General features: G+C 36.3%; 1 protein-coding gene across 2 annotated transcripts in view; it reads left to right on the top strand.

The window, feature by feature from the left end:
• The window catches only part of UNC5C (unc-5 netrin receptor C), a 332,391-nt gene that overhangs the window by 193,678 nt on the left and 111,105 nt on the right, over positions 1-27,608 (top strand). For both annotated transcript variants that reach the window (XM_081160727.1, XM_081160728.1), the window contains exon 2: positions 1,823-2,044. In XM_081160727.1, coding sequence (XP_081016853.1) covers positions 1,823-2,044 — 222 coding nt within the window. The remainder of the gene's footprint in view (positions 1-1,822; positions 2,045-27,608) is intronic.

The raw sequence follows: 27,608 nt of genomic DNA, 5'->3' as shown, positions 1-27,608 counted from the left end.
CATTTTACAGCACTTGAGTCTGATATTTTATGAAGCTTTATTGATTGCCAGCACTGTCTGTCATTGCATACAACAGGAAGTACCTCAAAAGAAAAAATTGAGTAATGCCTTCAAGACATTAGCTCTGTGCTGATGGATCTAATACCTCAATTCCCCATTCCTTAGCCTTTCTGAACTATTGTTTATTTAAGGACTTTTGAGTGTTCTTACATATTGACTACAGAAGCTGAAATTGATGGAAACAAAGTTATCCTGTAATAATCTGATAGTTTGGGTCCTGCTGTTTAACAATAGGAAAACCAGAAATGATGCTCTGCCTAAAGAAAGCAAATTAAGAAAATAAAGTGAGAAACAAAGCTAGCTACAGGAAACAACGTTTACTTTCGGTATTGGGAATTTATAATTGTGAAGCAGCTTGAAAGCTAGTTTTGTCAGTGATGCAAGTGAAGCCCATTTTTACTGTAAAGCAAATTGGCAAAGACCGGATGACATTATTGTTTGACAACTATCCTATGACCTACATGAAAAAAGTTCCAGGCCAGGGTTCTTAGTGGACAAATATCCACATAGCCAATGGCTGTCTCCTCAAACAGGGCAACAACTGAATGAGTGATGAAATGAGTCTCAAGGTAACATCTGAGCAATCAGTTTTTAACTACCAATACCATACCCTATATTTGCTACTGAATATATATACTTTTAAAAGACTTGTAAAAAGGTTTAATTTTGACCTCAGAGTTTTAAATTTACATATCAGCCTAGGGTGCTTAATCAACTTAGAGAATTAATAATAATTGTATTCTCCTCTTTCCCTCATAGGAAGATAATTATCAGGCTTAACTTATTTATAGTGTGTTAGAAGACAATTTTTTAACTTGACTTTTGTGAAATATGATAATGGGATTTTTAAAAGGCACTTGTATTATTTTCTATTTTTAAAATTTTTAGTTATGCATAACCCAAGTTACAAGAAAACACACCTTAAAGCGTGCAAATATCTCAATTGGTTTTTAGGTTTTGTTTGTTCATCGGCGCTGGAATTGCAGGTGACAGCAGTGTATTTGATAATTTTCAGTGATGTAAAAAATGAGACTGTTGTTCTTTGTGATAATACTTAGTAATATTATAATGAGAATAGGTTTGACTACCAATATAACACATATGACATTTGAGGTATAATTTCAAAAATAAGATCAAGCAGCGTTGCTAGATTCTAGGCTCTATTGTGGCTCTACTGTTGCCTGATCTGAACTTATCACCTATATTTCTAGTATTTAGCATAATTCTGAACTCAATAAATATTCTTGGTTGAATGAATATTTCATGCAGTGGCATTTTTTAAAAATAATGATAGCTTTGATCCTTAATTCGTGTTTCTAGTATTCCTTCTCAGCTCCTTGCAAAGATTTACCTGTGAGCCTTATACTTTTCAAACAAGTTTTTCAAATGAAGTTGCTTTTGCTTTTGTCAGCTCTCAAGGTAACGCTGTGCAGTGGGAGGTATAGTGCTGTATTTGGAAGATCACAGTTTTTGAGGAAGACAAACCTAGGTTCTGATCTCAGTTCTGCTATTTCCTACCTGTGTGTTCAGGGCAAGAGATTTATTCTCCCTGAGGCTGAGTTTTGCCATGCATAAAAATGAGAATAATAATCTAAATCTTTAACTGAGCAACCAGTCAATAGACCTAACACACTGCCTAATGCATAGTAGTTGCTCAAATTGCTTACTTAGATTATGAGGCATTATATTTAAATGAGTAGCAAGTAAAAGGCAAGTGGTTACCATGTTTTTAATGTTTTCCACTTTCTTCTTGTTTTACCAGACGACGACTTTTTTCATGAACTGCCAGAAACTTTTCCATCTGATCCACCTGAACCTCTGCCACATTTCCTTATCGAGCCTGAAGAAGCCTATATTGTGAAGAATAAGCCCGTGAACCTGTATTGTAAAGCCAGCCCCGCCACCCAGATCTACTTCAAGTGCAATAGTGAATGGGTTCATCAGAAGGACCACATAGTAGATGAGAGAGTAGATGAAACCTCTGGTAAGTTTCCCGTTGCATTTGGACTGCTACTTAGGATTCACTACTTTAGCATGTTGTCATACTGTTCTTTCAGTTAGTTAAATTTAAAATGGAGTTATTCTTCTGGGGCTAAAAGTTTTGAATCAGTTTGGTTAATATTTGGTGATCTCCTTCCATGCATTGCAAAGTAAAATGTGATAAATAAATCTTGACTTGATCCCAGTTGGACTACACGAAACTAAAACATGTTTCATGCTGAGATAAATAATGAGAATTAACAGACTGAATAAATGGTAAATGCCCTAGTGAGAGATGCCCTTGGATTTCACTTCTGGACCAAGTCTGGTATCAGGCCTAAATACCCAGGGATTGGAGAACATGTTCAACTAAGGATAAATTGTACTTGTTTGCATGACTCTCCAGTGTTAATTCACATGCAGGATTTCTCCTTATACTTTTTAAAACAATTTGTAAACGTTATAGATTCAGAGTATCCTATATCTTTAACTTACATCTAAAAAAATAAATCCTAATTACATAAATTAGCTACAGTTAAATTGAGGGTGATCGAGAATAGTGATAGTGTGGGATCCAGGGAGAGCAGAAATGGTGAGTGCAGCCACCATCATTGTGGATGCATCTTGATGAGAGTATTTTAGCTCCTGGCCTGGTTAAAACTCCTGGCTTTATTGCTGTGTAAATATCATTCTCAACAGTAATATCAGAAGCATAGAGAGTATGAAGTAGATTTTAGTAACCTGTGAAATTTAGATTGGCTATAAAGGAAACTTTCTTGATAGCAATTATTTACTCCACAGTGGGTAACTTAAGATAGTTGTAGAATCTCCTAGAGTTATTTTAAATTGGGAAGATATATATCTTGCTGCAGTGGTTTAGTGTTTTTGCTCTCCAGCAGGGAGATTAACAATTTGAACTTTCAGATCACTTCCAGGTCTATGATTTTATAAAATGAAGTCATATATTTTAAATATTAAGACTTCACTGATCCATATTTCTAAGCTAAATAATGACATATATGACAAAAGTGGAAGCCTTTAAACATCTTCATTTTCATTCTTAAATATCTCCACATAGCAAAATTTAAATTATAATTAATCATATTTGTATCCAAATGTGGGATTAACCACGGGCAAGCAAAGACCAGCACTTGAGGGAGGTCTGCATTCAATATCTCTAACAACATAAATAGTATATTGAGGTGATGGGACATAAATAAACAGAACAGACAGTGGGAGGGCTGAGAAGAGGCATCTTTCTAAAACACATGTGAGGCATATATTTCTATAACACAAATGGTCTGAGAAAATCAAGTGGCAGCTCTGCATAATTGTTTGTCAATTTGTGAATCAATATGCTCACTGCATATGAACTGATGACTGCAGAAATGACGGGGTAGCCAACTGTACAGGAGCTGACTTTAGGGAATTGTCCCACCTCTTGGTCTAATTACTCAGAAAATAACTTCACCAGATGTCTTCAAAATCTCAAGTGAATTGAGTTTTATTTGTTTTAGCTCATTTATTTGTAAAGATTCCAAACACACAAGTTTTAATGTAAGAAGAAAAAGAAGGAAATCATAAAAGCTAAAATGAGGGTCACAAAGATATTTAGGCTTATCTTTACTAAATTAATGAAAATACCTATACAAGGACATTAGAAATAAAAACAAAACTGCTCTGAGACTGAGGGTCTCTGACAGCTTCATGCTCTGTTGGTTTTATATACAGAAAACATTGTACTGTATATTTTCATTTTGTAAAACACTGTACTTTTATTTCAAAAAAATTAATATTGCAAAAATTAATTAACAATTAATAATTATGAATTAATAACACCTATGTTTAAAAATATATTTTAAAGCAACTGTAAATTAAAATATATGACATGTTTTTATTCAAATTCAGGATGGGATAGATGAGAGCTAAGGGAAGATTTAGCGGCTCCAATACTTACACAGTCCTCCTAAGATTCACGGATGGAGTGGAATATAATATACCTTCCGGTTATCTTTTGTTTTCATCCAAAACTTTACAAGAAAGCAAGCATGCAGATGATATATTGCCTTTAAAGTTAAGAAAAGGTGAAAGATGCTCACAAATATTAGTATTATTTGGTATTATTCTCAAAATACTTGTCAGTACAGTTATACAAAATAAATCTATAAGATATAAAAATTGTAAAGAAAGTGGAAAATGATCATTTCTGACAAATAGTATGATTTTTATATATATGGCAAGCTATAGTTTCAAATGAAATTTGGAAAAACCATCAAGAGAATCCAGACAAAATGGCAGATGAAAGATTTATATGACCTATTAACTTTTCTAACTGCTGAGAGCCAATTCAAATTATAATGGAATAAAAGATACCATTTAAAGAAACATTGTAAAGAAAATATGTAATCATAAAGTTAACAAGAAATTTATAAAGAAAAATACTAAATTTTATTCAGAGACAAAAAATACAATGACTTTAATAAGTGGCAAGGCACATCTTGTTCTTGGATAGAAAAAATATACTTTTTAAATGTTTGTTGTTTATAAATGAATCCATAAATTCACCAACATTCTATGAAATGTAATTTTTGAAAATAACTGAGAGAATTCTGAAGTAGTCATGTAATGAGGGAAACCCAGCTCTCTATAAACATATTATAAAACTAAAGAAGTTAAAAGAGTTTAATTTTAGCAGAGAATAAAACAGATTAAGGGATTAAAGTAAAGACCAGGAAATACTCAAATACCTAAGGCATTTTACAATGAAATAAAGATGATTTTTCAACCCACAAGGTAGGCAGTTGGAAAATAAATAAATATATACATAAATAAAGCTTAGATTCTATCTCATTCTTTAAAATAGATAAATTCTAAATGTTAAGGATTAATGTCATCATTATCATCACCATCATCATCACAAGGAGAAAAATTCATCAACTGGTTGGTTGGTTTCAGTGGTGGACAAAGCCTTTTTAATGAAGACAAAATTTAGATGTCTTATATGAATGCATTATTAAATTTGAATATCCAAAGCAAGGAAACCACTAAGCCAAGGTACAGACCCTCCCCTTGCAAAGAACGACCACCCTAAAACAAACAAAATATAACTTCTTGTATCTGTGGATATATATAAATCAAAGGGTTAATTTAATTAATAGGTAACAATCTCTTTTTTAAACGTTTTTATTGAATTTATTGGGTGACATTGGTTAATAAAGTTATATAGGTTTCATGTGCACAATTCTGTAACACATCATCTGTATATTGCACCGTGTGCTCACGGCCCCAAGTCAAGTCTCCTTCCGCCACCATTTACCCCCTTTACCTTCTTCACCCTCCCCCATCTCCTTTCTTCTCTGGTAGTCACCATACTGTTGTGAGCGTCTGTGTTGTGGGTTTTGTTTGTTTATTTGTTTTTGCTTAATCCCTTCACCTTTTTCACCCAGCCCTGCAACACCCTCCCTCTCTTAAAATATTTTTAAGCAAAAGATCAGCAGCCCATTAGAAAATTCAGCCAAGTTTGAGCACGGAGATATGAGGGAAAAACGAAATGACGGAAAGGCACCTAGGGAGATGTTGTCCAGGTCAAAACGGTGTTAGCATGCAGTGCTGGAAAGGAGCGGGATGGGAACGCCCCATACTTTGTTGATGAGTTTGCCAACGGGTACAATCTTTTTGAAGGACAATTTGAAAATTCCTACCAATACTTAAATGTATCTACACTTCCTTCTCTAGTTACAAAGTTAGACTATCTAAAAATAAAATTCCAAATGAGCACGAAGATTGCATGCAAGGTTGTCCTTTGCACCCTTGTTGCAGAAGCTTATCAAGGACTGTTTATTCCTAGCTTGGGATATTGTGATGCTGTTTAAAGCAATGAGGTTTCTCCACATATGAAGCTGTAGTGAAGTGTCTCAGATAAAATTTTAAGTGAAAACCAAAGTATAGAATTAAGTGTAATATATCCCCATTATGTAAAGAAAGAACACACATGTATTTGTCTATGCACTGGCGTTTTCTGGAGAAATATATAAGTAGTTGGCAGCTCAGAATCTGGGATGATAGGAGATTTCTTTTATTCGTCTTTTTTTCAATCCTGTGAATGTGTTATTTTCATAATAAATAACAAAAGCTGGCAAAAAAAAAAAAAAAAAAGCCCAAAGCACTTTATTGCATCTTTTTGCCTGCTATCATAAATTTCCAATCTGTACAGTATTGGGGGGAAACTGTAGGTCTCTAATAAAACTCTTTGCTTTCCTGTGAAATCAGGAATATTATGAATTGAACTGCTTGTTTTTTTCCTCTGAAGCTGGATACACCTGCAAAGTTGGTCCTCAACTCTCCACTTAAAACAGTCTGATTATAGTCTTGTTGGGTCTTAATGGTTTCTAATCACAAGGCATCTTAGAATACATCAAATCTTGAAATATATTACAAATTAGAGAAATTTTCTTGACATTTAAAAAATCAAATTGGTTCTCAGATGATAGGACATAGAGAAGTCATTGCAAACAAATTAATTTTTGTATAATTTTAAAATAATGATGTTGGAAGCATGTTTAGTGGCAATCGGATACATTACCTTGCAACTAAGAATAATCAACTTCATTCAATTAAATCTCCATCAAAGGCACCTTCACATTGAAAAACTACAAAGTAATAAATTGAGGAAGAGAATGACAGCTCTTCTCCAACTCACAAAATTTTCCTTTTAAATAAGGAAGGCGTTATTAAATAGACTCTCTTGCTCTGAAGTACCAAGCAAAAGATTATTTGTACTCACTGAGCAAAGCTATACCACCGATCATAAAATGTACTGATTCAAGATCATTCATTACTGGTACGGTTTGCCTTTCCATCATTTAAACAACATTTGCATTTCTTGCAAATATGTAATACAAGAAGCAGAAAAGTGGAAAGCAGTCCATATTAGATGGTTTAGAAATTTTCAATACTCAGAAGCTCCTGATTTGGTAACATAGTAATAGGTACCTAAGTTTCTTCACATATCCACTGAAATCTTGATCAGTTCAAAAATTTAAGGTTACATTTTTAAGAAAAACTCAGGCTTGGCTGCTTACTTTCTATTTTCTTGAAGCCTTTCCAACCCTTGTTTTCATGGTACCTAAGATTCACCATCAGAAAGCAACTATTCCTCCTCTCTAAAGTAGGGGAGTTTAGAAAGATTTTCCCTCTTCACTCCACATTAGCAGAATATTACTAATAGGAGCGGCACAACAACAATAAAATGAGTCTCAAGCTTCACACTGGATGCCTTACTGTATTAGGTCTTTTACTCATCCCAACAATCTCATGAGATAACTTTGGGGTTCTTTGGTAGATGAGAATACTGGGGCTCAGCAGGATAAAGAAACTAACTTGCCCTTAACTTGCTCCTAGCAGCTAAGAGGGGACAGAGGCAGAACATGAACCCAGGGCTCTCTGATTTCAAAGCCTTTGCTCTCGGCCCTTGTACCCACTGTCTCCCTAAATTCTTCCAAAACTACTGAGCACAGAACAGATTTAAAAAAAAAAAAAAAAAAAAAAGAGCTATGTAATACAATGATACCTTTCCTCAGGAAAAGAAAATCTGATTCAGTATGTCAGCTAAACTTTCATCTTTCATGCTTTCATCTGCCTTCCTTGCCTAGTGTCGGGTCTTCCAAATGTGGCCTTTTGTGATTCTTTAATGTAATAACTTAAGATAGTGCTTATGATTTGCTTTTTTTATTACTGAGCACATTTAACATTTTGTCAAATAGCAAAAGGTGAGCCTTAACAGAAAAAAGAATAAAAGAAATTGATGAACAGAAGCTATAAATGGGCACAAATTTAAGTGAATTGCATTACTCAAAACAGAGTTCGCACAGGTATACTGTGCTCACTCAGTTCCCCATTTGTTGCAAGAGTGGCACAATTGAAATTCTTTCTCCTCTTGAATTTCTATTTTATATACCACTTCTCTCCATCCCATCGCCAAAAATAGACATCTCAGCTTCATCCCTTGCTCCAACAGCCAAAGTGATCATCAAATACTGCCAGTTCTGTCTCAGAATTCTCCCCTGAAACAACCTTCATTTTTAATCCTTGCTGCTGCTCCCCTATTATAGGCCTCTGTTATATACCTCTTACTTTATTTACACACCCTCCCATCCTTTCTTGGTTTTGGCCTTTCTCCTAGCCATCCATTCTCCAGGTAATTATAGGCATAAGCACAGGCTAAGTGATCATATAATTTCATTTCTTAAAATATGTAATGGCTTTCTTCTGTCCATGGAATAAAGCACCTCCTCCTTGGTTAAAAATTCAAAAACTTCAGTACAATCTGCTCCTAATCGAACTTTCTAGCCTTAGTCTATCTAATAGGTTCTCCCCCACCAACACCCTATATACGAGGCCAATTTGGTTTTTCCCCTTAAACTGAATTCAATGAACCACCAGTATCTTATCAGTGTATTTGGTGAAAAAACAAACAAACCAAAGCTTTGTGGTCAAATAATTTAGGAAACTGCAAAAATTATATTCTTCTTTTGAAGAAAAAAATAAAAGTAAATTTGCACGTAAAAGTCCTGCAGTTCTGCAGTAAAAAAGCACTTTTTTTTAACCTCATATTTGGCAACCGATATCTTTTTCACAGAACCTGTATCGTGAGACCTTAATGTCACACCATTACATGATTTAGGAAATACTGCTTATACAATTTCAGTAGGAAATTTGGTGGGATTTTTTAAAATTGTATTAAATGAATTCAAACCCTCTTTATACTCTTATATCTTAGAATCATAAAAACTAAGTTGTGAGACCACCACAGTAATTAAAATTCAGTGAATTATTGGCATGCTCCTCATTAAATTGAGCGTTTTTGAATTTTCATTATCTTGACTTAGTGGTCCTACTTATGTCATATGGAACTTTAGGAAATATGTCTGTTCACCTTCTGGCCTCTTACCAATCTTTGATACTTAAAAGGTTATCTTATCACAACTCCTTTCCCAAGTTATTTCTCCTCTTCAGCATTCAGGGTCTGTGTTTTTTCACTGTTCCAGTTCATGCTTAACTTGGAGTTGTGTACTTATAGGTGCTCAATAAAGATGTATTGTATGAATAAATAACTTTACACCATACTTTCCCCCATGCCACCTCTCTTAAAATCCTACTCATTCTTAAAGAAGTATCTCAAATGCAATCTCATGGGTGAATCTTTCTATAAAACCCCAAGTCATACATGTCCACAATTCTCTTATTTGTACTTCCATTTCCATTGCATTTGTATGTGTGAATTGTATATGTGTGTTAGGGTAAACCATATGAAATGATCAATATTCAATTATTTTTGAGACACAAAAATTATAATTTCTTATAATTCAATATATGTTACTTTTGAAAGCATTATATTCATATATATTATAAATATATATTTATGTATATATTTTATATATCATATATTTATACATATATCAGAACTCTGTCTCTTCAACTAGATTGGAATGGTATGATATGGCCTATGTTTTGTAAAGCTTTGTCTTTTCTGAAATTTATAACATAGGCACTAAGCAGAGGCTGACTGATAAAATTTTGTTTTGTGGAATTATAGCCACTCATTCTACTAAATGTGAATATCTCAAATCTAGTGAGACATACTGATGATGTTTTTACTTGGAATAGTTCATGATAGGTAACTTAAGGAATACATAAAGATAGCATAATCTTCTGTAAGAAGAGTTATTTTACACATTAAGTACACAGATCAGACCAATCATTATTCTCAGTGTAAAATACTTACTTTAAACTCAGTTCTTGTTAACATAGTGGACATTTTCTGTTGTTTATTTATTTTTGAAATTTCTTTTAGAGGGAGAGAGAGAGAGAAACATTGATGTGAGAGGGAAACATCAATCAGTTGCCTCTCATATGCCCCCGCCCCCAACTGAGGATCAGACCCACAACCTGAGTATATACCTTGACCTGGAATCAAACCTGTGACCTTTCGGGGTACCGGCGACATTCCAACCTAGCCACACTGGGCAGAGCCATAATGAACATTTTCAAAAGAAAGTTAGATGGGCTTTGTTTAAAGTTTAATAAATGATACATAAAATGTGTAAGCTCCATTGGAATTTTATCCCATAATCTTTTTTTAATTTAAGTGAATGGGAGTATTGCCTTTGTAAGAATAGAGCTTAATATCTGTAATATATTTGTCTGCCAATGAAGAATAAATGATTCTGGAATATAAAATCAATTTATTGATTTCTTTCTCAGAGGTACTTATTTCAATACCATAGACCAACATCTTTTTCTTTTCAGTATGAGGCTGGCCCCAAAATAAAAAAGAAAATTGGCAAGGATCCATTTAGTACATGAAGGCTTTTCCACTGAGTCAGTCTGATAACTTGGCAAGAGAGTAGCTTGTGGTGATAACACAATATCAATTATCCCGAAATATGTACTTTTTCATATTCTTCATCTGTGAGTGCTCACAATTGATTCATCCCAATTTCACATTGACATTAAGAATTTAAACACCTGTGTTAACACGGCCAATATAATCTCAGCTGCAATTACAAAAACATGGTTGGATCAGAGTTCCAGAACTTAGATTTTAGCTGTTGCTTTCATTCCATTCTAACACAAAGATAATCTCAACCAGCGGGGTGGTTTAGGCTTTCTCGCTGTGTATAAATCTGGTGTTTGTTTCTGCTCTTTTACTAACTTACAAACAGAAGTAAGTACTTGAAAATTTTTAGGCTACACATTTGGATTCTTTTTGTTTCAAATCTATTGTTCTAAAGTTTTTAATTGTTGTTATTTGTTCATTTTTAGTAACTTCGATATTTGCAAATATCAATATTATACACCCTGCATATACTGCAAAACCCCCGAGTACACCATATTTGAAGAACTATGTAATTTAACTTAATTATATCCCATGGGGAAGATTTTTAATGCTTGCATTACATACTGTATAGAAAATTTTAATAGCATGTATTTATTGAACAGATCCAGCCCAGAACATGATTGTAAAGTAGAGGCAAGAAAACATTACACCTTTCAATGCAGTTTTAAGCAAGCTGTGCTTCATTAGAGGAAAACAGAAATTTTCTAAAATTACATACAAGGAGACTTTTTAATATAATAAACACAAAGGAATTCTCTCCTGCCAATTAACACTTAAGGCAAGGTTACTTGTAATGCATTCCTCTTTTTTCTTCCCACAGCTAAGATGAAAGCATTGATTAATACAGTGTAGTCAAGAATATGCATATAAGTAGATATGTAAGTACATACATATGTATATATGTATGGACGTATTTTTGTGTGTATTTTCCAAGATTGAGAAAAGAGTAAAAATGTGCTGGCTTTGGCAGCGCATATACTATAAAAGAGTAAAATCAAATACTACCCACACAAAGACTACAATAAGCAGCAAGAGTCCAAGGCCCATTCTTCATCTAGATTACTTGTTATCCAAACAGAGCATTTCAGGAACAAAACTAGTGATTGTGTTGCTATAGCAATTTTGCCATGTGCCCAGCAACCATGCATATGCTGTGGCTTAGAGTTTTAATATGCCCACTTCAAAGTCAGAACAGCACAAGTGTTAAAAGTCACAACGTATTTTTAATCTAGCCTTTGGTTAAAATGTGTAAGGATTTTAAAGAGAGTTGTCTGTCCTTTATGTTCCTAGAAAAGAACATACTTAACAAAGTTCTGGATTGTGATATGAAATCGATTAATCATCTTAGTTAAGGAATTTTAAGAAAATTTTCAGTTTAATAGAGAAGGTTAGATTTCTAAAAGAGCATGACTTTCTCTCAAAATTTAAATATTCTTTTTGGTAATTCTATCTATTGTGTTAAATATAAATAAATCTGGTTGATAATTATGAGATGATGACCTAGATTGCTGTTCTTTTTATTCTGTGATGTCATAAAATATTACCTCTTTGAGTCTCTGTATCGCTAAATCTTACTTACTGTCCAATACTGTCACAGTAATTTGCTTAAATTCCGATGCTATTTTCTCTCTCTTCTCCCCAACCTATTTTTTGGCATTTTTAAAGACACAACAGATTGTTTTAGCTAAAAATGCCATAATCAGTGAGTAATCTAACACTCAAATTTGAGGGAATTGGGCTTTACTTGGTCTGGACCCTTTAGTCTTCTCCCCCCGGTACCAGCAATCCCTCAGCTAGGAGCTCTCAGAGTCGTGTGGGGAGGCCTGTTAAACATCCACGACTGCCAGTTCCTCTGAAAAGCACTAATTGGAGATACAAAACCAGCATGTGTAACATGAGAGCTACATTGAGCCAACTATCAAGATCTGGTCAGAAGCAAGCCTGGCAGCCCTGGCCGGGGTGGCTCAGTTTGCTGGGCCATCCCTGGCCCCGAAAGGCTGCCGGTTCCATTCCCGGGTCCCGGGCAGGGCACACACGTGCAGGAGGCAGCTGATGGGTGTTCTGCTCTCACATTGATGTTTCTCTTTCTCTCTCTACCGCCCAGTCATTTTTTTTTTTTTTTAAAGCAAGCATAGCATGTCTGTCTGCATGTTTTAAGCTCTCTAGTGAAGCTAAGTAACCAGGCTTGAAAGCCAGGGCAAGAAGGGAAACACTGTAGTGAAAACGCAGCACAGAGGCGATATAAAGAAGCGCTATTCAGAAACCTTGACCCGGTATCACTCGGTGCTGTAAGTAGAGACACAACTAAGACCTATATGCACTTAAGACCACAGTCTAGACAGGACAAAAGAGAGAAGGGAAAAGAAAGAGAGGGAGAAAAAAAAGAAAAAGTGTGCTTTACCATTTGCTCAGGTTCTCCTCTCATTATGAGAAGTCATGAGACCTTTCGCTGGTTCCATGGTATAGAGTTACCGGCACAGAGCCCTGCTTTCTTCAATATCCTTCCTCCTGTCTCTGCCTATTAAACTTCTCAGGCTGAGGGATAGCAGCCTCCTGAGGGAAGAGGGGGGACTCTGAGGCTTGAGTGAATTAAAATTTAGCTGGAAAAACCCAGGGGAATGTTCTGTACGAGGCAATTCCAGGAATGGCAGGGAATGAATGACATGCCTCTTTTTATAACTACCGCCTTGATGATCCTAGACAATGATGCCCTCTGTATGAAGTGGCTGTTGGTGACTAAAAGGCTGCTTCCCCACACCCATTCCATGGGGTATTTGTGAAACCAGAAATACACCACATGGCAGAAAGCTTTTTCTCACCTTTTGCACTGTCAGGTTCTTGAATCCACTCTTTGAATGTACAGACAGAGAAAAATGCCGAGTCGCTCATTTAGTTTCTGAAGGCTGCCACAATAATTTGCCATGAAGACTGTGGCTTCATACAACAGAAATGTATTCTCTTGGTTCTTGAGGCTAGAAGTCTGCAATCCAACAATGCCGCACGCACTCCCTCGGGAGACTCTAGAGGAAAATCTGTGTCTTGTCTCTTCCAGTTTCTGGTGGCTGACCTGGCATTCCTGGGCTTGTGGCCGCATCACTCCAGTCTCTGCCTCCATCTTCACATCATCCTCTCTTCTGAGTCTGTCTTCTCTGTGTGTCTCTTATAAGGACACTTATCACTAGATTTAGGGCGCACCTGGGTAATTCAGGATAGCAAGATCCTTAATTTATTTACATCTGCCAAGACCTTTTGCTAAATAAGGCCCCCACCTTTTCTGGGGATTCATTTGTGGATGTATCTTTTTAGGGGCCACCATTTAGCTCACTATAGTCATCAGACATCTGTCAAGAAAATGTCACTTAATATGACCTTTCAAAAGGCAACAAACTTGCCTTGGCTGGTGTGGCTCAGTTGGTTAGGTATTATTCTGCGCACCAAAAGTTCGCTGGTTTGATTGCAGGTCAGGGCACATGCCGGGGTTTCGGGCTTGATCCCCTGTAGAAGGCATGCAGTACGCAGCTCATCCTATTGGTGTTTTTCCCTCCCGCTCCCTCTCTCTTCCTCTTTCTCTAAAAATCAATTAAAAATCTTTTCCAAAAGGCAAGGAATATTAACAGACACTTCACCAAGAAGATGTATAGGTGGCAAGTAAGCATATGAAAAGATGTTCCACATCATATGCCATCAGGGAAATACAAACTGGAACAACAGTAAGATACTCCCCCCCCCCCATTAAAATGGCCAAAATCCAGAACACCGACAACAAATCCTGGCAAGGATGTGGAACACCAGGAACGCTGATTCATTGCTGGTGAGGAAGCAAAATGGTATAGCCATTTGAAGCACAGTTTGGCAGTTTTTCACAAAACTAAACGTACTTTTACCATATGATAGAGTTATTGCACTCCTTCGTATTTACCCAGAGAAGTTGAAAACTTATGTCCACACAAAACACAGATGTTTATAGCAGCTTTATTCATAATTGCCAAAACTAGGGAGCAACTAAGATGTCCTTAAGTAAGTGAATGTATCAATAAACTGTAGTACTTCCAGATAATGGAATAGTACTCAGCCCTAAAAAGAAATGTGCTGTGAAGTCGTGAAAAGACAGGGAGGAAATTTAAATGCATATCACTAAGTGAAAGAAGCCAGTGTGAAAAGGCTACATACTGTATGATTCCAACAATACATCATTCTGGAAAAGGCAACATGATGGAGACAGTAAAGCGATCAGTGTTTGATGGCGTTAAAGGGGAGGAAGGCATGAATAGGTGGAGCACAGAGGATTTTTAGGGCAGTGAAACTACTCCATAATGATGGATACATGTTATACATTTCTCCAAATCCATAGAATGCACAACAGCAAGAGTGAATGTCAATGTAAAATGTGGACTTTGGGCGCTAATGATGTGCTCAATGGAGGCTCATCAATTGTAACAAATATACCATTCTGATGCAGGATATTGACAGTAGGGAAGGCTGTGCATGTGTGGGGTGGGAGGTGTATGGGAAATCTCTGTACCTTCCTCTCAGTTTTGCTGGGAACCTATAACTGCTCTAAAAAGTAACCTATTAAATACGATGGGGGGGGGGGGGAAAGGCCATGATGATGGAGGCAGTGAGTAAGGGTGGTGGAAGCTGAAAGTGAAGGCATTTACCTGTCTGATTTCCCTCATTTAATCCATAATTTCTAAGTGAACAATAAATGTAACAGGCAATGAAAGCATTCCCTAGTGTTCTTTACCAGCTTTCTGAAGCCTCCCCCAATCTGTTGCATTGTCCTCTGAGCCAGACACAGGAAAAAAACTGTTCAGCCAGGCTCCTGCATATTGCTCACTTTCCTCATGCCCAAGGCATCCTTGCCAACCTCTGCATTTCAGCTGTCGTCCTGTCTCATGGAGACCTGAAAATTCTCACACCCACGTTGCTTATGAAAATTATTTCCAGAGGTAGTTGCCAGAACTAAACCAGAATAGTCAATATAATCAAAAGAGCTTCACTTGGTAATTTTCTACACACACACACACACACACACACACACACACACACACACACACACACTCCTGCTTGGTCTAGCAACACAATGGGAGTGTAAGCACGCTGTTAATGCAGTCGCTCTCAGTTAGCTTCCCAGATGGCTTAAGTTCAATAGATTTTTCCCCCTGATTTCCTCAGCTTCTCCTAGCAAGTGCTAAACAGCCATTATGCCTTTTCCTGCACATTGAGATTCATCTGCAGCTACTAAACTGCCTCCAAAGTGCTTCAATTTTGCATGAGCGCTAAGCTGGGGACTGGGAGACATTACCAGTGCTGAAGGCCCAGATCATTAGAAAGAGCATGTAAATCCTCTGAACCAGAAATAAACAGCACAGAGATTTCCTTTGTGAAGCCCCGACTGCAGTTTTATGTAAAACACAAACCTTTGGCAAGATTTTATGTGTTTCCTTTTAACCTTCCACATTTTATTTTTGCCTTTTATTCTTTAACTTTGGCCCATGTGTTCTACTTTTTTTTTTTAAGCAGTGAGATTTATTTCAGAGGCAGTAGCGTATGAAAGAATAGCCATACACTGTTATTATTTCTCTTCTTAGGACACCAGATCCCGCTTCACTTTTAATAGGGATGGAATTTCAAAGTATTGCTAAGGGATGACTCACATAATAGATGTTTAAAACAAACCCCAAACTGGCTGAGTAACAAGAAGCTTGCAGGGTGATGGGTTGACATTTTTTAGGTGTGTGCAGGGGACATAAATCTATATTATTTAAGAAAGTATAGATGGAGGAGATGTACAGCTATTGGATTATGGAGAGAGGTTCGGGCAGAATGTAAAGGAGATTGTGAAAATTATTCATGAGAAAGAAATGATTGTATTCTTCTCATTTTCTTAATTGATTTTTAGAGAGAGAGAAGCAAAGAGAGAGAGAGAGAGATTGATTTGTTGTTCCACTTATTTATGCACTCATTGGTTGATTCTTATATGTGCCCTGACCAGGCATGGAACCTGTAACCTTAGAGTATTGGTGTTATTAGTGGGGTTGCCTGTTTCCCCACCTGTCGCTGGTGGAAGTGGAGCTCTTGGGGTACCATGGAAGTAAGAATTTCCTGAGGCCCCCGTGGGATGAAGAGGTGTCGTGGGAAGCTTTATTACTGTGGAATTAAACCCCTGGGTTTCCAAGGTCCTATCTCCCTCCGTCCCGCCATGGAAAAAGTCCCATTTTGTCTTCAGCAGAGCTAGGATCAAAGTCACTGCTCAGAGTTTCTGTTCCATATTAAATCACAGCCTAGTGAAGCATCTGGCTAGCTTAGCTTGTGTTCCCGGCTGCAGTCCACTGCATGTGGGGTTCACCTGGCCATGGGCCATGCAGCTTCTAGGGCCACATGGTAGCTAGTGTGGATCACGGAACAAGCGAGAAATAGGATTGCAAGCAGCAAGAGAGACAAGAGAGTAAGAGAGAAAATTCCTTTGTTTCTGGGGATTTTGTATTTCCAAATTTTCGTGCATGCAATGTTTCCACCTTCTAGCCAATTATCACTGTTCCCTGGTTAGAATGACAAGCAAGCACCTTCCCTATGTCATCCCACTTCACTGTGCATGCATCCATCTTCCCCATTGTTGGACCCCTTTCCCCAGTGAATTACAGGGAATGGACTGGTGGTTCCCTGGGGAGTATAAAACTTCAGCTTCCTGGTGAAGCTGCCCAGATGGCCATGCTTACAATGTCTGGCTTCCCCTTTGCTCCTTTCCTATGATTAATGTTAGCTCTCTAGTTACAATGGTAATATTGAGAAGACACTCTAATCAGCTGAGCTACCCTGCAAAGGCCCTTCTCATTTTTCAATAACTACGTCCTAGAATTCTGTTTGTATTTTCTATTTTTACCTAAAAGTTTTGTTTGTAGTTTTCAAGGTGAACATGTTTTTATCTGCACTTGATCTGTATTTCCATCTGTACTGCCCTCCCAGTCTGTTCATCAGACCCTCTTGCCACAAATTAAAAGTGTGCCGATGGTCAGCTGGAGCAGTACCTTCAAGAGGATGCATGTGGTGGGGTTGGAATTCTGAGTGTCCTGCAGTTCTGTCTGCTGGGGGGCTGGCCCAGTGCCTCAAGCCCATGGAGCTGTGACAAAAAACACTTATGATGGAAAGGTTGACCCTCCACCTTCATTCACTATTTCCTTTGCAGCAGAACTTTTTGAACAGTTATGATAACATTTCTTTTTTTGTCTGTAGCATATCCATTCAAGAGTAATAAACCAGGATCCTTTTACACAACTGCTCTATATTTATTTCTCTCTTTCCATATATATATATGTAATAGGTCATGTTATGTTTCTTTTAGGGTCCTGAGAGTAAAAGAATATACATTTATGACCAGATATAATAGTTCATTATTTATCTCTAAACATATTTCCAAGAACATTTATTGACCACTGATTTATTCAACACTGTGTATGCAAGTGTGATCTGACAGAAATGTGACTAAATGGGCTTATAGAAGGGTATGAAGTAAATGCATTTCAACTTGTAGGTAAAAAGAAAATACTCCATGACTGATATGCATATGAATATATATAGTAATGTTAGGTGCAATGTATACTGTCTGTATAACATAGCCATTTTATGCTGAAACCCAGTTTTGTCAGCATGTTGTATGCATCCTTCAGAATGAATAGTCTTATCCATTAATTTCCCTTTACTAAAAACATAGCTAATCATGAAAATGTCATCATCTTTATTAGTGTTAGTATCATCACAAAATATTATTTACTGTGACTCCGTATCTCATGACACTGAACCACACATATTAAATAGCTAGTGTTCCTGTTCTCCTGTGGAGATTGTTTATCCACTAGGGTATGCATCGTTTGAAGGGAATACATTTATAAAAGGAAGAAAGGAGAGCAAAACTTTGCCTGGAGATATGAAAGACATGATTGAAGCTGTTTGTTCAGTTGGCAGTACTATACAGTTACATAAATATATCAGAGAACTGGAGCTCATAGTGAGAAACAATCATTTTCCCCTCTTTCTTCTTCTTTGTGGTGCTAGTGCAGAATGCATATGAAGACAAGTAACATACAGCAGTCAGAATTAGGTGTCACTCCTCTAGAAAGAGAAAAATATTTTAAGCATAACATTTTATAAATCACATTTTGTTACATAATAAGCCAATTCCTCGGTTTTATAGCATTTTGAGCATAATATTACAACCATGCATTCAGATACTTGAGAACTCATAATTAATAGAAATGCCTCTCTGTATCTAACAGAACATTGCCAAATTAAAAATAATTTAATAATTTGGAGCTAAGCTCTAAACCATAGTGTTACCAGCTATGTGGGCTCCCTATTCTTGAATTCGACAAAGAATGAATTCAGGGCCAAGAACTCTAACACAAGAGGAAGTTTATTTAGCATGCCAAAAGAAAGTACACTCAAAGAGAAGATTGGAGCTGCTGCTTAGAAAGCTGCCTTGGCCTTTCAGAGAGAAAGTCACAGAGACAGAAGAAGTGTGCCAGCTGGGCTGCTTGGACTCAGGAAACAAGTTACAGAGGCAAAAGAAGGGCCCTTAAGGCTTAGGAGAAAAAAAGCAAAGATACACACCTAAAGAAGGAAGATGCAGCCTGTTCTAGCGAAAAAGCCCACATTGGGCCCTTCATCTCAAGCATTTTTATCTGTTTTCTAAAGGCAGGAATTTTGGGGGAGGTCTTGGGAGGATCTCAGTAGAATATTCATCAGCTTCCGAGGCATGTCCTTTAATATGCTGATTCATCAAAATAAGCTTTAAGGGTCAGGATCACAGTCTTTCCTGATTCATAGGTGCTAGGGTAAGGGGGTCATTGGTCATTGCATCTGGTTCCGATCCCAGCCATGGTGTCACTTTGTCTGGTTTTGTTGCTTTTCTAGGCCTGGAACTGAAACACAACTGAGGCCTAGATGTTATCTCTAGTTTGAACCAGAACTGTCTCTATAGTCAACAGATCAAAAGCTTTGTTCCTAAAATTATCTGATGCTGATCAGAATCTCATTTTTCCTGATGGCTTAATGCTTAAGGGAGTGGTTGTGCAGGGGAAAAGAAGGCAGGTTAGTCAGGGTGCTGGATGAGGCCAGTTTGAATCAGCTATTTGTCTCAGTTCCCCATTCCATTTGCCAAGGAATTTTCGTGGCTTCTTGATATCTTGCCTTAATAGTTAAAAAAAAAAAAGAAAAAGAACACAGTATTATGAGATTTATAAGTATTTTCCACAACCACTTGTCCAGTATTCATTTATGAAGACCCACTGTGTTCCAAGCATATTATAGTATATCTTTAAGTCTGTGTTATGCTAAACTGCAGTAACAGTTAGAACTCCCCAAAGTAGAATAACTAGACCATGATAGAATGGTACATCCATTTACATAACAATCCCAGGAAGGTGCCCTCGTTTGTAGGGCAGCAGAGTCCCCTTTGGTCAGGAATGGACCTATACTCCTTCCACCTGCGGCTTTGCCATCCTCTCAGGCCTCACCCTCTTCTGCTTCCAGCAAGCAGAAAAGTAAAGGCAGCAAGGAGGACACCCCCAGCTTCAGCAGCTTGGCCAAGAAAAGGTACGCATCCCTCCCACTCACATTCTAATGACTAGAACTGTTTTTGTGGCTACTTCTAAAACAAAGGAAGCTAGAAAACGTGGTCAAGTTATGTTCCCGGGAATATCTAAGGAGCGGACAGTTTTTGACATCCGTCTGTCAATAAAAGTACTTTCTCTTAAAGATTTATTTTGATCCAGTAAAAGTCCTGTGAATTACACTGGTAAAGGACTATCTATTTTTATTGACTTAACCTAAGAAAATGAGAAATTTAACGACCTGTCCAAAGTTACTCATGATGGCAGCTATTTTTCTACATTTAGCTCTTTCTGTCAGGCAAGGCCTTCATACCACAGAAAACAAAACCCAAATTTCATTTGACTCGATAACTATGAAAATTTCAATGTCATTAGGATTTCTTAAAAATTCAATTCCTTGGTTTTCCTGCTGAAGTAGCTTTATCAGCCCTACTAGAGTAAGAGTTCTCATACATTCAGTTCTGCTCTCCTTCCTGGGCACACAGGCGTACGGCAGGCCCTGGCATCCTTGCTGTTCAGCCAGGCCAACTGATTACTTCCAGCCAACAGGCTGTGAGCAAGTTCTGTCACCGTTGCTGAGCCAGGTCGTTTAAGAGCAGGTATGAGTTTTCTATTCTCTCTTCTCCTCTCTCAGACACCCTGGTAGCCTTGTTTAAGAAGATGTAGATTCAAGATAGATGCATCCTGAATCACTAAGAAAGCTCATGCAAGACAGCGTCCCTGGGGACTTTTGTGATAGAAAAATAAGCTTTTATTTTGTAAAGCCCCTGAAATAAGGGGTCTGATTTAATCCATAGCATAGCATAAACCATTCCAGCTCCTGAAATTGTATTAGTTGGCTTATTTAAGGGCTTGTTCTGCTAAGAGTTTTACATATATCACTTCATTTAATTCTTAAAACAACCCGTTGACTTAGGAATTTTGATTCTTATTTCCATGTTTAGGAAAGTGATATTCAGTGAGACAAAGAAACTTCCCCAATATCATATATATGTGTCATCGGAATTTGACCCAGATCCTCTCCAAAGATCATACTCTTGATTAAGTTAATGGCCAAGGATTAATTAAAAATAAAGCTTTATTGGCATATCTGTAGCAGCATAATCTTCTGGAATTCTACCTAAAACTTTATGTTTATTATAAACTAAGTATATATAATTTAGAATCATCAGAAGAGCAAGGAGTCATTCTCTGTATTAAAAAAAAAAAAAAAAAAAGGGAGGGGAGGGAGACTTAAGTGCTTCACACTTGGTTGCATTGTTTTTAATAAATTATGTCTCCCTTTGGAAAGATAAAAGAACGATTTAGACCAAGGATCTCAACATATATAGAAATATTTTGGAAATATCACAACACATATAGGTTGGGACAAAAGGAGGTTTACAGTTGTGAGTACACGAAACAGACTTTATTCTTGTATTACTATTTATTAATTATTGTATTATTTATTTTTATTACAACTGTAAACTTACTTTTGCCCACTCCTGTAATTATTTCTCAGACCCTAAATAAAGTTAAAAATGAAAATTTGTGTTTCAGTAGGAGATCAAAATACATAGTCCTGGCTTGAAAATATGAAATGCAAATATTTGTAATCACTGTTTGGAATTTCACAAGTTAAATTTTTTCTTCTTGTTGTGAACTAGTATTCTTACATATTAGAGTTCTTTTTTTAAAAAAATATAAAAAAGATAAAGAATCTTTTATTGGTACTTGATCTATATTTACTCAGCTATTCTAAACAATTTTCGAGGCCCTAAAAAAGCATTATGATAACTCTACTTTTCAACCCTATTCTCAGCGTGAATGCCAAGCGTGTTCAAGTTTAAGTCAAAATTGTGTTTTATGATGTCTTTCTGGCCAGGATAGGAGCACAACTGCCATCATGACTGCAAGTTCCTTTCCTCTAAGACATACCTTTTTAATAAATGTGTAATAGAGACCTGGGGAAATATTATTCTGTTAACTCAGCAAGCACTTATTGTACACCTACAGTATATGCCAGGTATTATTCCAGGCCATGCAACATCATGCAACAAGCAAAACCCTCTACCCTGATGGAACTCACATTCTAGTTGGAAAGTGAAGACCCTAGAAGATATCACTGTGCTCACCAATTTTAAATCTTCATGTAAATGAAAGTTTGCTTACTCTCCCCCAAATTGGTCAGGACTCGCTTCCTTAGTAATTTCCATTCAGTTGCTTAATGTCCTTGCCTCACCCAGGTGGTGGAAGAAGGATATGAGGAATTCCTAATAAATGAGCTATGCCAGCATTTTAGTGGCCAAAATAAGTAGACTCTTCCACTCATTGTGTCAGTGTAGTGGGGACTAAGGAGTGAGAAATCCTGAGTGAACTGGCTGAAAGACAAGAAACTTCAAGGCAATTCGCTAGAACTGGTTCCTGCTGTTCAAACTCCATTTCTAAATATGGTAGCCATACCTGCATTGCCATGAGCAATTGATGTTCCCACCCAGACCTAACTCTCTCAACTCTGTTGAAAAAATTTGAAACCAGTCATGTCTTTCTCAGCTGGACATGCACCTAATATAATTTCTAATGAGGTTGCTCCTCCCATTAGTACCCCCAAAAGGTAATTTTGTGAATAGAATGTAATTTTATTCTCAAAATAATTTTGACTTTTCAAAATGATTTTCCTAAAGTCAGTAAATACAGAGCAGGAATTTATTTTTTTATCTAAATAAATCAGTAGGTTGTTGTATAGTAGATGAATATTTGTCTAGTCCCCCAGTTATAATAATAATATTCTTGGATGAGATGAATTTCTTTTAAAAAATAAACCTTTATAGTTTGGTTTCGAAGTTTTGTTAAGAACATGATATATATTGCTTTTAAGATAAACAAATAGCTGTCCCAAATACAGATAATGTGTGTGAACTATTATGAGTAGCAATGACTCCAGAGCTCTTAATACTTATTCCTAAATCATTTGAAGTAAATACAAAATGAAAGCCCAACAGTATGAGTAATTATTGTTCTTGATATATGTGCCTGGTTTTCATTGTCAGACAGTGTTTTCAGAGGGTCAAGAGTATTGCTCTTAACACTTATGATTAATGACTTGATGTAAGATCATAGATATGAAAACAAATTTTGTAATAATAATTAAAATTAAAATTATTAAAATTCCATTAAAATAAATCAGATTAGTATTATTTACTAGTAGAGACAGATTAATCTTCCTAAAGCATATGTCATTTTTTAAAATGTCATTTCTCCAATTTACAATTTTCATAGGCTCCCTGCTCCAACCAACAAATTTCTCTAGCTGTCATTCAAGGCTTTCCGGGAATCTCTGTTCTATCTAATTACCTGGTTTTATGTAAAACACCCTCCCCTCTAGTGCTCCATGCTTTTTCATCTTTGCCCTTTGACTTCCTGCCATTCTCTCCTCCTGAAGTATCTCTGATTCCTCCCTAAATCTTTAAATCCAAGCCATGTTATAGCATCCAACTCAAATATTCCATTCTCCATGTTTCCCCTGATCCCTCCCTTTGAACTCATTTCACTAAAGCTTTCTTCTTAGGGTTTTTAGAATTTTCCAAACAATCAATCACTTTTATTCAATAAATTGATGTATGGAAAATGAAAACAACCACAATGAAAGCCCTGATGAGATGGGGTTCTGTATTTATGTTGACTGTAGGGCCCTATGGGTTAAAAATGTAGGGGAAATGGTGGCAATCCAAATTAAATGCAAATTTTCATGGGAGAAGTTCTGACCAATGCCTTCAATATACTGATGAGCATGCTGAGCTTCTAAGACAAAGATGTATTAAACAAAAATCCCCAAACTTATTTGACCAGAGAACACTTTTTGGAGACACAGTTTGAGGGATATTTGGTGTACTAAAAAGACTAGAAACATTGGATTTAGACAAATGCTAAATCCTGATTTAAGTAATTACTGGCTATTTGAAAAATTATTTAAATTCTGACCTCTGTTCCTAACCCATATTTTAGGTGTAGCAATAAAATCCTCAAGGTTTATGATGCAAAATAACTGAGACACATGGTAGATGCTCAATAACTACTACTTACTTTTACTCTTATGAATTAGAACTAAATTTACTTAATATCTAGGATTTAACTCCACTCTGTGTTATGGCTATAAAAGTACAAATTATTTACTCATTCCTGTATTGATAGATATACAATGCCTATAACAAGGTTCCTTTACTCAGTAAACTTCTACTTTTATCTCTAGTGTTAGAGAGTGAGCTTCTGAAGAATCCATAAGCAATTCATTTCTATAGCTATCTTAGAAATTACTGAGCACAGAATAGATGCTCAAGAATTACCTCCACAATGGAATGTTACCCATGGAATGACAGAAACCTTCTCTGCCTTCTTTACCACTGTGTTCACGGTGCATAGAGGAGTGCATGGCACATAGTAGGATCTCAGCGCATACCTATTGAATGACTTACTGAACAAGAGTAGTAGTGAGAGCTGTAATTCACATGGACACATTAACTAGGTCTCCAAGGACACTTTGTTATTCTCCACCCTTATTGGCAGGAACCTTTTTAAAAGTTTTCATAAAATTACTTCTATTAATATTATTAATGAATTACATGAAATCAGGACACAAGAAATGCATATTGTTAAGTTTAGAGAATTATTAAGCACTATACTTTCAAAGAAAAGTGTTGGAATATACATTCAAATATATATAGTAAGTTAGGTGTTATAGAAAAAATATTTAAGAAGAATAGTGCATTTGCTATCTCAATGGTATATACTGTGTCTTTCCAAGTTAAACAAATTTTCCTCATGTTTTTACAAAGTTGCTCCTTTATATTTTAAAGAACATTGACACACAAGGCAGAGGTAAATTACAGAAAGCATTTTAGGTTCCCATTTTGGTCTCAGAAAGGCTTCTTGAAACAGAGATGAAACAGGGTTTTCATCACCAAAGGTAAGAACAGGAATTAAATGATGGGCCAAAGCTGGTAGGATAAATTTCTATCAACTCATTACAACTTTATATATAAGAAAAAATATGTTGCATATCTACCATTCCAAATACCCTTCACATTTGCATCTCTAAGTTTGAAGGTGGTTGGAAAGGAAAAAAAGGTGTTAACATTGTCACTGTATTTTAATCACTTGTCACTACTTTAATATCATTTTGCAATTAAAATTTCATGTTCGCGGGGGAAAACAATTAATATATGGTTACTATATAGCTTTCAAGAAGTACTAGATATCTCCCCATTCCAGATACACAGTCAACGAATATTTTCTTCTCAGTTCTAGACAAAACAAAAATATAACAAAACAAAACACAGATCCTCATTGGACACAGGATGCCAGACAGAACCAAGTGACTAGAAACTGTCACATAAAAAGAAATCAAGTCGTCCGGCCGGGCGTGGCTCAGCAGTTGAGCGACAACCTAGGATCCAAGCGATCAGGGTTCGATTTCCGGTCAGGGCACATGCACGGGTTGTGGGCTCGATCAATGACTCTCTCATCATTGATGTTTCTATCTCTCTCTCTCCCTCTCCTTTCCTCTCTCTCAAATCAATAAAGATATATTTAAAAAAAAGAAATCAAGCAAATGACCTAGACATGAAATATTTCTAAACAAATCCCTTGAATGATTCAGTCCCCACCATGTTATCTTTTGACTTTTGGGCAAATTGATCTTAATCATAAAGATAGTAAATGTAACTTTAACACAATTATACTTATATCTAATACACCAGTAAGTTCTAATTCCCAATCACACAAAGTAATTTTAGTTAATTAGATGGCCTATTTACATATTAAATGTTTGTTAAAAATTCAAACGAAACATTTCAGATAAAAGTTTGTAAATTATGTGTTTATAATGTCTCCTTTCCCTGATGTAGTTTAAAGGTTGTCAGATGACTTCATGTAACATGAAACAGTGTCCCGATTATAAAGTTCTGCCTTTCAAGCCATCATATTTTGATTATTTTAGTGAGTTATAAATTGCAGAAATAATCATCAGTTTTTATGGTATGACATCCTTTTAAATAATGATGGTATTTTGTGTGATTTAATTTATATTAAGACATCTAGAACTGATATGTTTTATATTTTAGATCATATTAGTGAAACTAATAGAATTAGGCTCTGGAAGAAAACATGAAAAAGGGACCACACTAATTCAATAAAATGTAATATATTCCAGAACACCCCTACCTGTAGCTTCGCACATTGTTCACCAACCCCATTCCAAACTATGAATGTACTATAATGAGATTTTTTCCAGTGACCTCTATAGCTCTTCTCCTAACATGGAGAGGGCTCGAAGTCTGCAGAACATGATTCCAGTGCCATATGTACCATAAAGCAATTGGGAGGAAGGAGAAGTACAACTAGGACATCTAACGTGGGGTTAGGATGCTTTTTAGTGAAACATACATGGGGTATCAGAAGGTACAAATTTATGACCACATTTCTTAAAATCTTTTAAGATAATGCATGATTTTTTAAATGTCATCTAATAAAAAACATAAGTGAACAGCTTAAGGCTGTGGGTGACTTTGGATAATTCTTTACATTTCTAGAATTTAACATAATTTTTCACATTAGTGGACTTTTCAGATTTTTTGGCAGCATTATACATTACATTTTGGGGGAAACATGGATCTTGTTTTAAATAATGTTACAACAGCATTCATCATGTATTTGTGATTACTTTATAATAATCTCTAGAAAAACACCATTTATGGTGCCTGGCCACTCTTGTGAAATTAAAATTATGCTAAAGATAAGGTATAAATGTCAATTAGCAGATTTTATTGCCACAATCCAATCAGAAAGTTGCACTTGCATCTGAATTTCTAAAATTATTTGAAACTCCCTATTAAGAAGTACATATTTGTACTCATTAGAAGACTTCTTGGTCTAGCATACTAATTACTTTCCTGCACTCTGGCTCCCAAACCACAATGAATCCTATTAGAAAAGCAAATCACTGCAAACTTCAAACAGCACGCATCCTTGAAATGCCACAATTAAAGGAAGAACAGTGATGGGAAATCTTTGATGTTATCAAATGTGATGGGAAATACACATTTATATTTGAGTAAATCCTGTAGACTGAGGCATTTCCCCCCACCTTTAAATAACCTGTAACCAATTTCAAGTTCCAAAATGCTCTTCAAAGCAGCCTGCCTTGGAAGTAATGCTGATGGCATTTGAAATTTCAGGGCAGCTTGTTTTTTCTATCTCAAGACTTCAAGCAGATTTGTAATTTTACTTTCAAAGAGAAAGGATATTACCTACTTTTACCCACACCACTAGCCTCTGATTTGATGGACAAAATGTTAGAGGGACTGAACTTACCTGTGTTCATGAAAAGATAGTATGTACCATGTAGCTCAGAGTCTGAATAATGCAGCAGGGGATTCTACACCGTGTTTAGATACTCCATGTTTCAATCCTTTCTTGTTCTTGTGTTGACCAAAAGTTGGAATGTAAACTTTGGGCATGTGGCAGGACAACTGTACACAACTGTAAATAATCCATGCCCTCCTGAATGGGGTGTTTGTGAAGCTGAG

The sequence above is a fragment of the Miniopterus schreibersii genome (assembly GCF_964146895.1).
Source record: "Miniopterus schreibersii genome assembly, chromosome: 1".
NCBI classification, from domain to species: domain Eukaryota; kingdom Metazoa; phylum Chordata; class Mammalia; order Chiroptera; family Miniopteridae; genus Miniopterus; species Miniopterus schreibersii.
The sequence above is the reverse complement of the archived record's forward strand: the minus strand, read 5'-3'. Positions and strand labels throughout refer to the sequence as shown.